We start from the raw sequence: 12,537 nt of genomic DNA on the forward strand, positions 1-12,537 counted from the left end.
CTTTCCTCCCGTTCCTTTAAAGCACAGTCTGTCCTTACTGGTCTTCTCTTATGCCCAAATTCTGTTGTATCTTTAATATTTCTGTAAACTCTCCTGCCACTTTTCTGTATACTTGAAAGTTGGCTTTCCCTTTCGTGGCCCACTTCACTTAAAGCTCTCTTTGATAGAGTGTAGGTTTCCCATTTTCCTCACCTGGCAGCTGGTGGGAATATTTTGGGTATTAAATAACTGCTACCAAACAACCGGAACACCAGCCATCCACTTCCAGTATGGAGCTGCAGACCAGTGGCTGCAGGAGCCTGGCCACACAGGGATAAGGAAGAAGTTGACAGCCTCCTCGCTGTATCTTAGGCATTGCTGCTCCATCTCAACAGCTTCTCCTACCAAGTAAATATATCCGTTATTCTGCCCTCTACCATCTTCCTCCTGCTTCCTCCTGCTCTGTAAGACACTCTCCTCCTTTATTCATTGATTTGAGCATCTGGCTTCCTTTTTATTCTTCATCTCTTCCTTATCTGTCATCCTTGGTGTCAGTATCCGTATTGATAATTTTTTATATTTTGACTTCCAAGTTTATTTTTACATTGTCTCTAAGAGCCTTTCTCCCTATTCTGTTTCTAAGTCCCACAGACCTGGCCATACCTGGGACTCAGTTAATATCCTGTGTTCTCTTGGCATCCCTGAGATGATCAGTCTCCAGGAGACCAAGGGCAGACCGTTCTCCAGAGCACACATTTTATTTTCCTACATTCCACCTGGCCATGTGCATCTGAATGCCACTGGTTTTGCCATGTTAGTTAGAGAGGATCCTTCTGTTGCCTCAAATCATAATTCCTTGCAACATCATTGATAAATCAGTTCTCCTTCACATTAAAGTTATGGCCCTAATGAAGAGGGTATCTTTCATTAGCTTATTATATACCAGGATCATCTCTATGTTATTACCTAACTTTGTATTTTTATCTTGTATATATGATTCATCTACTATATTTCAAGTAGATTGTTCAGTACTCATTTTGGTAGCGCATATGCCAACTAGATTGTTTAAAAATTCATGTCCTTTAATGCTTCCAACTGTGGAACTCTTTTAATTTTTTTCCTTCCTTCAAACCTGCCTCCCTTTCTCCTAATATTTTTCAGACTCCATGTACCCCTTCTACTTCATTTGGAATCCATCATAAGCCATTTCAAAAATGTGAATTTTCTCTCCCCCTGGAATTTCTTGTCTCCTCCTTTTAAATCCCTGACACTCTGATGATCACAATCTCTCTCCTCCATTCTTTTTTTTTTTTTTTAAAGATTTTATTTATTTGAGAGAAAGAGGGAGAGAAAGCGAGCACAGGTCGGGGGGGGGAGGGCGCAGGCAGAGGGAGAGAGAGAGGTGATAAGCAGATTCGAGCACAATGCAGGGCTCAATCCCGGGACTCTGGGATCATAACCCAAGCTGAAGGCAGATGCTTAACGAACTGAGCCACCCAGGTGCCCCTCTCTCCCCCATTCTTGATTCTAGGCTTCCTAGTGTTGTACGAGAAAGTAAAAAATGATGACAGTTCTTCTATAATTTGACCCTTTCTGCTTACAATTGGTATTGTGATTCTGAATGATTTTCTTTTTTTAAAAATTAATTAATTATTTATTTTTAAAGATTTTATTTATTTATTTGTCAGAGAGAGAGAGAGCACAAGCAGGGGGAGTGGCAGGCAGAGGGAGAAGCAGGCTCCCTGCTGAGCAAGGAGCCCCCCGCAGGACTCGATCCCAGGACCCCGGGATCATGACCTGAGCCGAAGGCAGACGCTTAACCAACTGAGCCACCCAAGCGTCCCTTCTGAATGATTTTCTATCCTATTCACCACTATCTCTATTTTGTGAAGATTTTGCTTCCTTGTTAGCGCCCCAAAACTCTCCCTTTGCCGTGGCCTGCCTTCCTTCTTTTCTGAGAATGAGGCCATTTGATATATGTCCCTTCTGTGCATTCTGTATTTCAAGTTGTGCTTTAATTGTGCTCAAGTCAATGTTGTCATGGCAGGGAGCATTTGCTTTAATTTATCATCATTTTTAAAGAGAGAATGTCTGCCAAAGATTATAATAACAGCTAATACTTAGTGAATATTCGTGTGCTAACCCTGTAGTAAGTGGCTCACAAGCGTTACCTCCTTGGACTGTGCTGTGGTCATTAGAGCTGTGTAATAGTCTGTTACCCCAACAGACCTTGGGGTAACACCGTAAGTATTATTGTGCAGTTTTTTTTGTTTGTTTTGTTTTTTTAAAGATTTTTATTTTTTAGAGAGCGAGCAAGAGAGAAACAGCATGAGAGGGGAGAGGGTCAGAGGGAGAAGCAGTCTCCCTGCTGAGCCGGGAGCCCGATGTGGGACTCGATCCCAGCACCCTGGGATCATGACCTGAGCCGAAGGCAGATGCTTAACCATCTGAGCCACCCAGGCGCCCTATTGTGCAGTTTTTTTGGATAGCTTTCATTAGACTTTTAAATACTGAAGTCCAGTGTGTGAAATAGGCTTTGCAATCTAAAAACAATACACACAAGTATATATTTCACTTAGATTGATAGAAGAGACAATAGCTAATGATTTGAAACGTCATCTAGAAGATAGGCTCTTAGGAAATTTGACAATATTTTTTACTCCCTGGAAAAAATGTGAATTGGAAATAAATTCAGGAATGTGAATGACATGGCCTTTTTATGTTAGATTTATTTAATTTAGGATTATGTTAATTGAATATCCACTTATCAGCTTAATGATGTTTAATAGAGATTCTTATTAACATATGGTTTCAAAGGCCAGTGAAATTGTAAAATCTAATGAAAATAGAGTTCATAGATAAAATTCTCTTTCCTTTCTTTTATGAGCCTCTTAAGAATTCAGGGCACCCTTTTAAGAGCCCTTAGAGAAGATTAACCTTTAACATCATGGTTACATCTGTTATCACATTCTACAATGTCACTGACACCACTTTTAGCCTTAGCCAGTTGATTTTGCTAACCATATCGTAAAACTAATAACATTTCCTTCTCTCAAGTTGAATAGAGGAAGATTCTGTCCCTCTCTTCTTTCTCCCCCCCCCCCCCCCCCCCCGCCTGGTTCAGCACTTTCTGAGAAGGTGCAAATGTTCTGTCTCTGTACCGTTTGGTGTGGTAGCCACGAGCCACATGTAGTATTTGGAGTGCTTGAAATGTGGCTAGTCAATTGATGACGTGAATTTCAAATTTTATTTAATTAACTTCAGCTTCAGTGGAAATAGCTACCTGTCACTGGTGGCTCCCATATTGGAAGCACAGCTTTGGTGTTCTTTTCAGCACACACTGAATTCCTTCTTACCCTAGTCATCTTTGCTCCCTTTCTGAGAGCAGGAATAATTCCTCTTACTGTAACTGGTTATGCTTACACTAATAAAGGTATTTTCTTTCATTATAACTTGATTTATAATCTATGGGTTTTACCATAAACTAAAAATCAATTTCATTTGTCATAAAGATACCACATTGGACATTTAATTCTGTGCATTCCTTACATGACAGGGGATAGTATGCATTTGCTCCCTTAATTTGGGTCATTGTATTCTTTGATGGACCTACTTTGCAAATGGCTCTTCACTTGTCTATAAATATGTCTGCGTAGTTTCTATCTGCCATCTTAAATGCTGCCCATGATGAAAGCGGTGGAGTTGGAAAGAGGTTAGACTGCAGTTTGGATCCCAAATTCCCTCCTTGAGCAAGTTTTTTTCTTCTCCAAGCTGTGGTTCCCTCAGAGAACTGTTGTTAGGTTTCTTATATCAGAGCATATTTGGTTAACTTGTCTTTCTTCCACCTTGATCCCAGGACTTTTCATTTCTGAAACTGTGTAGTGCCTGGTAATCAGTGTGAGTGCTCCATAGAGGTTTGTAGTGAGTAAGTGGAAAGCTGTATTTTATTTTTATAAATGCCCCTGCTGACTCACTCACACTGTTTGCTCTCTTTTTCATATCGGTACATTAGGAGAAGGAATCGAAACTTCTTTGAAGAAATATTGAAAAGTAAAGGCTTTTGTGATTTATTTATTTATTTATTTTAGAGAGAGCTAGAGAGGGAGTGCATGAGAGGGGGAGGGGGCAGAAGGAGAGGGAGAAAGAGAATCTCAAACAGACTGCGCTCAGCTTGACACGAGACTCGATCTCATGACCCTGAGACCATGACCTGAGCTGAAATCAAGAGTGGGACACAACCTGCTGAGTCACCCAGGTGCCCCAAGGCTTTTGCGATTTAAAATAGATATTAATTTATAGTTTCCTCTATATTATATTTGAATGATGTGGTACCATTTTTTATGGATCCTTACCTTCTAAGAAATTTTTGCATTATATATTTTTAAAAATAGTTGGTCACTTAAAAATGTTTAGAGACTTGTAAAATAAACGATTCAGTGTAACAAGAGCTAACTTGTATAAAGCATGTTCTATAGTAGACATCATCCTAGGTTGATACATTCAGTGAAACTATCTCTAGTTTTGCACATGTCAAGTACCCAAAGAATAAACTGAAACAGGTGAGAATTAGGATAATAAGCCAGTTATCCAGAATGTGAGTCCCCGCAGATATGAGTTAGATAGAGAAATGTTTTAAGATTCTGAAAATATGATTGATGACTGACTGGTCATCTATAGTTGTGAGGAAGGCGAAGCTTTAAAATGTTTAGAGTAAAATTGAGAAAGTACAAGTACACCAAAAACAAGTTTAAGGTTTCTACTTGCAAAGCATTCAACCCAGTGCCCAAGAAAAGGCTTTCATCTTGAAAGATGAAAGAATTAAATTGAAACTAGAACACTGAAGGCTACTATGGAAGTACGCATTTATTTGGGCATATGGTAGTAATCCACTGAACACATAGTAACAATCTACTGGAGAATAACCAGAACAGATTTTCCAGGCAAAGATTCTGCCAGATCAACTTGCTTTTTATGATGGAAAAAGGAAGATGCAGAAAAGTACATATACTGTTATCTCGTTTATTTCAAAGTCACTTTAGTATCTCTCTATAAAAAACATTGCCTTCATCTTTATGAAAAGTCCTGCAGGTGCTGAATGGGATAGATTTCAGTGATCAATTTCATTATTTTATGCAGTCAAAAGAGTTAATTGCATTGGGGAAAAAAAATGTTTGCATGCTCTTCAGTACGATGAGTGTGTGTAACCAGATTTCAGAGGAATGTAACGTCTGATTTAGTTATTGATTAAAGAGTTGAACTACAGACATTGAAGAAGCAGGATGAAATAATCTAAAATAGGAGGTCAGGGTATGTGCTTAAGTGTTTTTCACACAGAGACGCTCAAGCACATCTTGATTGACTAAAGGCCTTTGATGTCTAGCTGTCTTTTTTTTTTTTGCATTTTAAAAATACTAGAAAGAGACTCTTAGTCTCAGGAAAGAAACTGAGGGTTGCTGGAGTGGAGGGATGGGGTGGCTGGGTGATGGACATTGGGGAGGGTATGTGTTGTGGTGAGCACTGTGAATTGTATAAGACTGATGAATCACAGACCTGCACCCCTGAAACAAATAATACATTATATATTAATAAAAAGAAAAAAAAATACTAGAAAGAAATTGCAACACCTCAAATATATTTATGGCAAAATGATTTGTAACTGGCAGAGTTTTCAGTTAATATAATCGAAATTATTTAGCTCTTCTCTATGACAAGTAAAATTACTGTTTATCACGGATAGGTAATTACATATTTGGCCTAAAATTAATCAATATGAATATAGAAAAGCTGGCACTCATGCAGACTCAGGATCTCATTAAAGCAGAATTTTGTAAAGTGAGGTCAATATACCACCTGTAGAATGAATAGAAAAGATTATAAATGCAAGAAAACAAACTTAATCATACAATTCTCATAGAATTATAAAATACCTCAAACTTCTTTCTGTATTTACAAATAATTTTTTATTATTTCATATCTAGGTCTTTTGAATAAGATACATCATTTTAGAGTTTGAATAGTTTGTTTTATATTAGCCAGCTGATAATGGAACTATAAATAGATTGCAGGGTAACTGGCCTTCGCTGGTTCGTGGTATTTCAGAGATATGCAGAACTCCATTTTTTTTTTTCCTTTTAGCCAAGAATATTGGATGATAGACCATGATCATTACTTTATGAACTAGAGATGAACTAGAGATCAGATCATTCTTCTGAAAACATGAACTTTTAAACAAAGACAGGATATTGTTGAATGTCTATTGCTGGAGTACCACCTAATGTGATCAATGGGAAAATACTTGTTTGAATTAACTATAGCAGAGCTATCAGCTTTAGGAACAGATGCTCAAGTCGATCAGATGTCCAAAAAGGAAATTACTGATAAGGCTGAGAGACAGTAGAGGCTGTCCCTGGTTGATTGGTCTCCTATTACTCAGGGAAGGAGCAGTTTTGTGGAAGAGGGGATCATAATGCCAATGTGAAGGTGATAGCTAACTGAGAGGTTGTGAAGCCTGATCAACAGAGGTTTCTTGCACCTGAAGTTGCCCCAGATGAGTCATCTTTTGCCATCATGTCTTTAGTCTTTGGAAGCTGGTGTGAAACAAGGCTTAGGTCTGTTTCCATCAGCCCTGCACCTCTCAGTCTGAAAGGTTAAGGTAATTCCATTTCACACAGTTGAGTGCTTAAGTCCCCATTAACCGTCTGCCCACTGGGGTGGTGCAGGGTTGAGTAAACCTGACTCCTAAAGTCCCTGGAGTTATTTCTGACTGATCCCCCTTTTCAAATTCAGCCCATGAAGTGTGGGCTTAAGACTGGGTAAGTGGGCTTTCTTCAGCGCCCCAAATTTGTGCTTTTATTTGCATTTCTATTCTCAAGGGCTTTTATTCTTATTGGAATCTTAATCACGTGAAAATGTATTTCCGAAACATGGTTTCCTGAGTATAAATTTCATAATTTAAGAATCTGAAGGTACTTTTCTGTACTAAAAACAGAAATAGTTATTGAACCAAAGGCCTCACCTTTAAACCAGAGTATAAAGTACTGTAATCGATGATTTTTGCCCAGTTGTTTTCTATTCACAGTAGACATTTGTCACTGGACACCAGTCAGCCTTAAGCCAAATAGTGTTCTATCCAGGCAATGGCTTATTGTTTCCCAACTTTTTGAGATAAATGCTGGTGATGTTCTGCTTTCAGTAATTTATTGAGTTTTAAGGGAAATTAAGACAGTAATTTTCTTTCCTAAAAAATTAGCTCTTTTAGAAAGAAAAATAACATGGGCCTGTTGTACATACTCAATTAGTACATAAATATGTAAAAATTAAGTGTTTACTGTGTTTTCAGTAGTAATCCCATCTAATATGTATCTTTGCAAACATGTTATATGCATGTAGTTGCTTTCTTTTCTTCTCTCTATCCCTCTCTTCATATATATGGATGAAAGGAGAAGAAAATTATATTTGAGTGTGCGTATATATTATACATAAGCTACTGAAACTTGCTTTTATAATTTCACATTATATCACGGTCATTCTTCTCAAAAGACTCATATTTATGCCTTTGTGGCGTGTAGTTATCCGTTTTAAATTTTGATAGATATTACCAACATATCTGCATATTTCATCTTCTTCAAAATAACTGTTTCTTACAGGATTTTTTTTTTTAACAAGAAGTCAACCTCTTTCTGGGATGTGAACATTAGTTGGTCATACAAGATTGTGAGTCTAAGGGAAGATATATAATTTTTTAACACAATTCAAACTTCTAAATGTGGACAATACTGTCTCTCACCAGGGCCCATTTGGAGGCCAGTGCTGAGAAGTGGAACAGGTTGCTGACATCCTTAGAAGAACTGATCAAATGGCTGAATATTAAAGATGAAGAGCTTCAAAAGCAAATGCCCATTGGAGGGGATGTCCCAGCCTTACAGCTCCAGTATGATCACTGTAAAGTAAGTTAGCTGCATCTGGTGGGGACCTTTTTAAATTTTTTTATTTTCAATTAGCCAACATATAGTACATCATTAGTTTTTGATGTAGTGTTCAGTGATTCATCAGTTGCGTATAACACCCAGTGCTCATCACCACATGTGCCCTTCTTAATACCCATCACTTGGTTACCCCATTCCCCCACTCCCCTCCCTCTGTAACCCTGTTTGTTGATGGCAAAGTATATACTCAAAATTCTAGATAAATATCTGAGTTGAAGCAATCAACACAGGATTTCACCCTTGCCCCCCATTTCTTTTATTTATTTATTTATAGATTTAATTTATTTGAGAGAGGGAGTGCGAGCAGGGGGAAGGGCTGAGGGAGAGGGAGAGAATCCTCAAGCAGACTCCCCGATGAGCTCGGAGCCCGATGTAGGGCTCAATCCAGTGACCCTGAGATCATGACCTGAGCTGAAACCAAGAGTTGGACGCTTAACCGACTGAGCCACCCAGGTGCCCTCCTACCCCCCATTTCTAATTATCAGTATTTAGACACTTAATTTAAGTTGCATGTATTACTTCCATTTGTTTCAAATTAATTTCTCTTCATATTTAATTAATTTTTTTCAAACGTTACAGATCTCTAAAGCATCATATTGCTTTTAGTGTATCAACATTTATCTAACTTTCTAATAGATTTTAAAATATTAATATATTCTATTGGGGAAATATTTTTACTACAAGTGAGTTCTTAAACTGAGAAGGCATAGAGTTATAAAGAATTGCAAATTATCATGTTTATCATGTTTATAATAAATGGAAGTGAAAAAAAAAGGACCTGTAGAAGTATGAATATAAAGTCTTAAAGCAAATGAGGGCCATAGTATTTAGATCATTTTATATGTTTTATTTTTCTGAACTTAGACCTTTTTTTGAGTTACATTTTTATTCTGCTCAAATTTCTGTCTCTCTGCAAATCTGTACTTTTACTCTGAGAAGCAGATATGCTGAAATGTTATCAACTGACATGTTAATTCTTAGAACTTTGTATTATTTAAATTCTTTGCCTTATTAACTCTCCATTTGTTTATTTAGTACTCCTTCATGTCCATTTTCTCATGTACTACACATGGGCTTGTTTTGTTATATATGTATAGTTTTTACTCTTCGCATGCAATGCAAGTTCTCATTCTAATTAAATGTGATGTTAGAATTCTCTTCCCTTTGGAAAAGCCACAACACTAACACATGCATCTTCTAAAGGAAGAAAGGAAGATGTCATCTAGGTAATAAGTTTGCTTCAAAATGATAAGACCTTGAAAATTATTTTACTTTGGGTCCTTGTGTCTAGGTTATTCACATTACCATTTGGGTAAATTTTCCCTTTCTACTTGAAAAGAGACTGTGATAGAGAGAGTTCCAAGATGAGAGAAAAGAAGACACTGTTGGAATATAACATGCAAAATAATCATAACAACAACAACAAACAATGACAGAAGATTTTAAATCACTGATTTAGGAAGATCATGTTTCTCCTTTTTTCAGCTTCCCCTTCTATTAATTATTCATATACCTTTTTTTGTGGATTCAGGTGATGAAATAGAATAATACAAAGCTCTTCTAATGGAAGTGCTCTGTTAAGGAATAAAATCTGCTTGTGACCATGTTCTGCTAGTTTTGATTAAAACCTAGTTCTTGAGGCATGAAATGATTTTCCTCTTCTGGCCTTAGCAAGTAAAGTGCACATCAGTGTTTCCAGTAAGTGCTGGCTATGTTCTTTCTAAGCCCTCCTCTGAACAAGGTCAGCCTCTTTTAGGCTGTGTTTCACTTAGAGTCTTAGAGTGCAGTTGCTCTGCACCATCCCTTTAGGCCTGGGTGTTTAGATAATAAATATAATACTGATAATGATGCTGATGATCATACTGGTTCATTCGTTCAGCAAGTATTTATTGAGTGTGTCATATGCTTCAGGCACTATTCTAAGCATTGGTGAGTCAACAGTGAACATGATAAAGTTCTTGCCTGACTCCGAGTAGTAAGAGAAAGACATTAGACAGGGAGTAAATACATAATAGGTCTCATGGTAGTAAGTACTATGAAAAAGGTAAAGCAAGGTCAAGGAGAGAGAGAGGGATGGGAGAGTATAAATTGCAGAGGTGCTGTTTTATGTGGAGAAGGTCAGGAAAGTGCCATAAATGAGGTGGTTTTTGAGACGAGAACCTATGGAAAGGTGAGGCAGGACGTGATGCTATCCCTGGGGAAGACAGCGTAGGGAAAAGGGGATAGACTCACACAGGCCACAGAGGCTGCAGTGTTCTGGTCATATCTGAGGAATAGCATGGGTACCAGTGTTGTTGAAGCACTTCAGCCAAATAGAGTGGCAGGAGATGAGGTTGGGGTGGAGGCAGGGGGAAAGGGTTTAAATCACCTAGGTACTTGAAAGTCCTTTGCAAGGGCTTGGCTTTTACTCCAAGGGAGATGGGAAACCATGGAAGGTTTTGATCATTATACTGCTGCGATCTGACTTACATTATATGATAATTACAGGTGAAATTATGAAGAATAAAATATAGAGGAGTTCAGAAATGTATTTCAGTAGTCCAAGTGGGGGATAGCGATGACTTGAACAAAGGTATAAAGGTAGAGGTAGAAGTAACTGGTTTTTGAATATATTTGGGAAGAAGCAACAGGATGTGCTCATGGGTTGGGTATGTGGAATATAAGAGAAAGAGAAGGGCTTCTAGTGGCAGGAATCAAAGGTTTTTGGATAAAGCAAATGGGGCAATGCCTCGGGGGAGAATGTGGGGTCAAGTAATGACTTTACAAGGATGAGGACAAATTCTACATGGTTCTATGCTGATGGGAATGATCTTATAAAGTCAGAAAAGTCAGTGATGCAGGAGAGAGATTAGCAGGTAGGGGATGGGATAGGATCCAGGGTACAAGTGTAGCAGTTGGTCTCGGGTAGGAGGGCAAAGAGTTCATCCCGTCTAACAAAAAGGTAGCTTTGTAGATCTGTGTGTGCGAATATTTAGATGTCCTCTTCTGATTGCCTCTGTTTTCTCAGTGAAATAGGGAGCAGGGTCATCAACTGATACGAGAAGAAGGAAGACAATGTGGAGGTTTGGGGAGGGAGGAGACAGAAAATATAGTCTAGGAGTGGGTGAGTTAAACTAGGAATGTACAAGAAGACCACGGGGCATTATGAAGGGCCCCCCGTGAGGTCAGTGCTCATGAATTTAAAGTGAGAACAGCCAATGTGAATGTTTTTCTTCGCCCATGGTTGAGTTGCCTCACTGAAGGTAAGGAGTGAGTTGGAAAGTTGAATTGAACCAAGCACATGTGATGGAGGAAGAGAGGGGAAAGGGGGTTACAGAAATGCAAGGGAGCTATGGTAATGATCGCATGTGGAATTGAGGCTGGGGGAAGGGAGAGCTGAGGATATCGGGGAGATGAGGGACAGTAAAGTGATGTTAGAAGTCAAAGAATGGGACACGGCAGGGGGCTGAGAAATCATTCAAGTTAGGGACCTGGGGAGGGGCACAAACTGTAAAGAAAGCTGGTTATAGTCAGAGAAGGGGTGCTAGAAGGGACATTTATTGTTTTTTGTTTTGTTTTATTTATTTTTATTTTTTTTTAAAGATTTTATTTATTTATTTATTAGAGAGAGAGAGAAAGCGAGAGAGGGAACACAAGCAGGGGGACTGGGAGAGGGAGAAGCAGGCTTTCTGCGGAGCAGGGAGCCCGATGCGGGGCTCGATCCCAGGACCCTGAGATCATGACCTGAGCCGAAGGCAGATGGTTAACCAACTGAGCCACCCAGGCGCCCCAAAGGGACATTTATTGTTAATGACCATCTCCGGTGTCTTTTTGCGGGAGTGAGTTGCACAGGTAGGGTGGAGGACCCGGTCTATAGGGAGGAGTAGATAAGGAGCTGAGAGGCGGAGTTAGCTGCAGGATCATCTACAGGGGCAGTAAAATCACCATGACCTGATACCAGAATGATGATTATGAGAAGGAAGGGTGATGGTGGGATAGGTTGGGATTGATGTAGTTTGGAAAAATGGTGTTTTCACATCTTTTGAGTCTTACACCCCTGGTTGGGGATGGAGGAGAGGAATAGTGTAAATTGGATATAGTTTAGCACTGCTTTCTAAATTTCTTAGTGCCTGTTACTAGATTTTTCTTGGGTTACTATTACGTCTTTATCACAGTTGCCATCACTTAGCCCGTTGTGCATAATCCAGACTGCTGTTGAGGGATGTTCTTTATCAGTAAATAGGACTTATCAGGAGTTTCCATTTAATGGTCTGTACTGCTTTGAATTTTATATTAGAAAGTTTCTATGAATAGCACTGATTGAATTTCTGAGTATGGGGCCAGGTGGCTTCTCCTCTCGTTGTTAAACCCTCACTGGAAATGATCCTTTGTGACATTTCATGTGGATCGTAGGTTCTGGAATATGATACTTTATTGTGATCTGTCATAGTCTGCCTTCCAGTTTATCAGTGATCTAAAACTACAGGCTTTCTTACTATCATCTATTACTAATGTTTTAACTCTGAGAACTGAGCAGCCTCTTATGCCAGAAATAAATTATGGAAGAGATTTCCGAGTAAAGTTTGTGGAGGTA

The 12,537-nt window shown here is 38.8% G+C and overlaps 1 protein-coding gene across 12 annotated transcripts in view; it reads left to right on the forward strand.

Moving 5' to 3' along the window:
- The window catches only part of UTRN (utrophin), a 496,097-nt gene that overhangs the window by 352,087 nt on the left and 131,473 nt on the right, over positions 1 to 12,537 (forward strand). For all 12 annotated transcript variants that reach the window (XM_054505586.2, XM_054505588.2, XM_054505587.2 and 9 more), the window contains one exon: positions 7,769 to 7,925. In XM_054505586.2, coding sequence (XP_054361561.2) covers positions 7,769 to 7,925 — 157 coding nt within the window. The remainder of the gene's footprint in view (positions 1 to 7,768; positions 7,926 to 12,537) is intronic.

Source organism: Mirounga angustirostris, unplaced genomic scaffold (genome assembly GCF_029215605.1).
Source record: "Mirounga angustirostris isolate CCGP_5_RB_7025 unplaced genomic scaffold, mMirAng1.0.hap1 SCAF_8, whole genome shotgun sequence".
NCBI lineage: Eukaryota > Metazoa > Chordata > Mammalia > Carnivora > Phocidae > Mirounga > Mirounga angustirostris.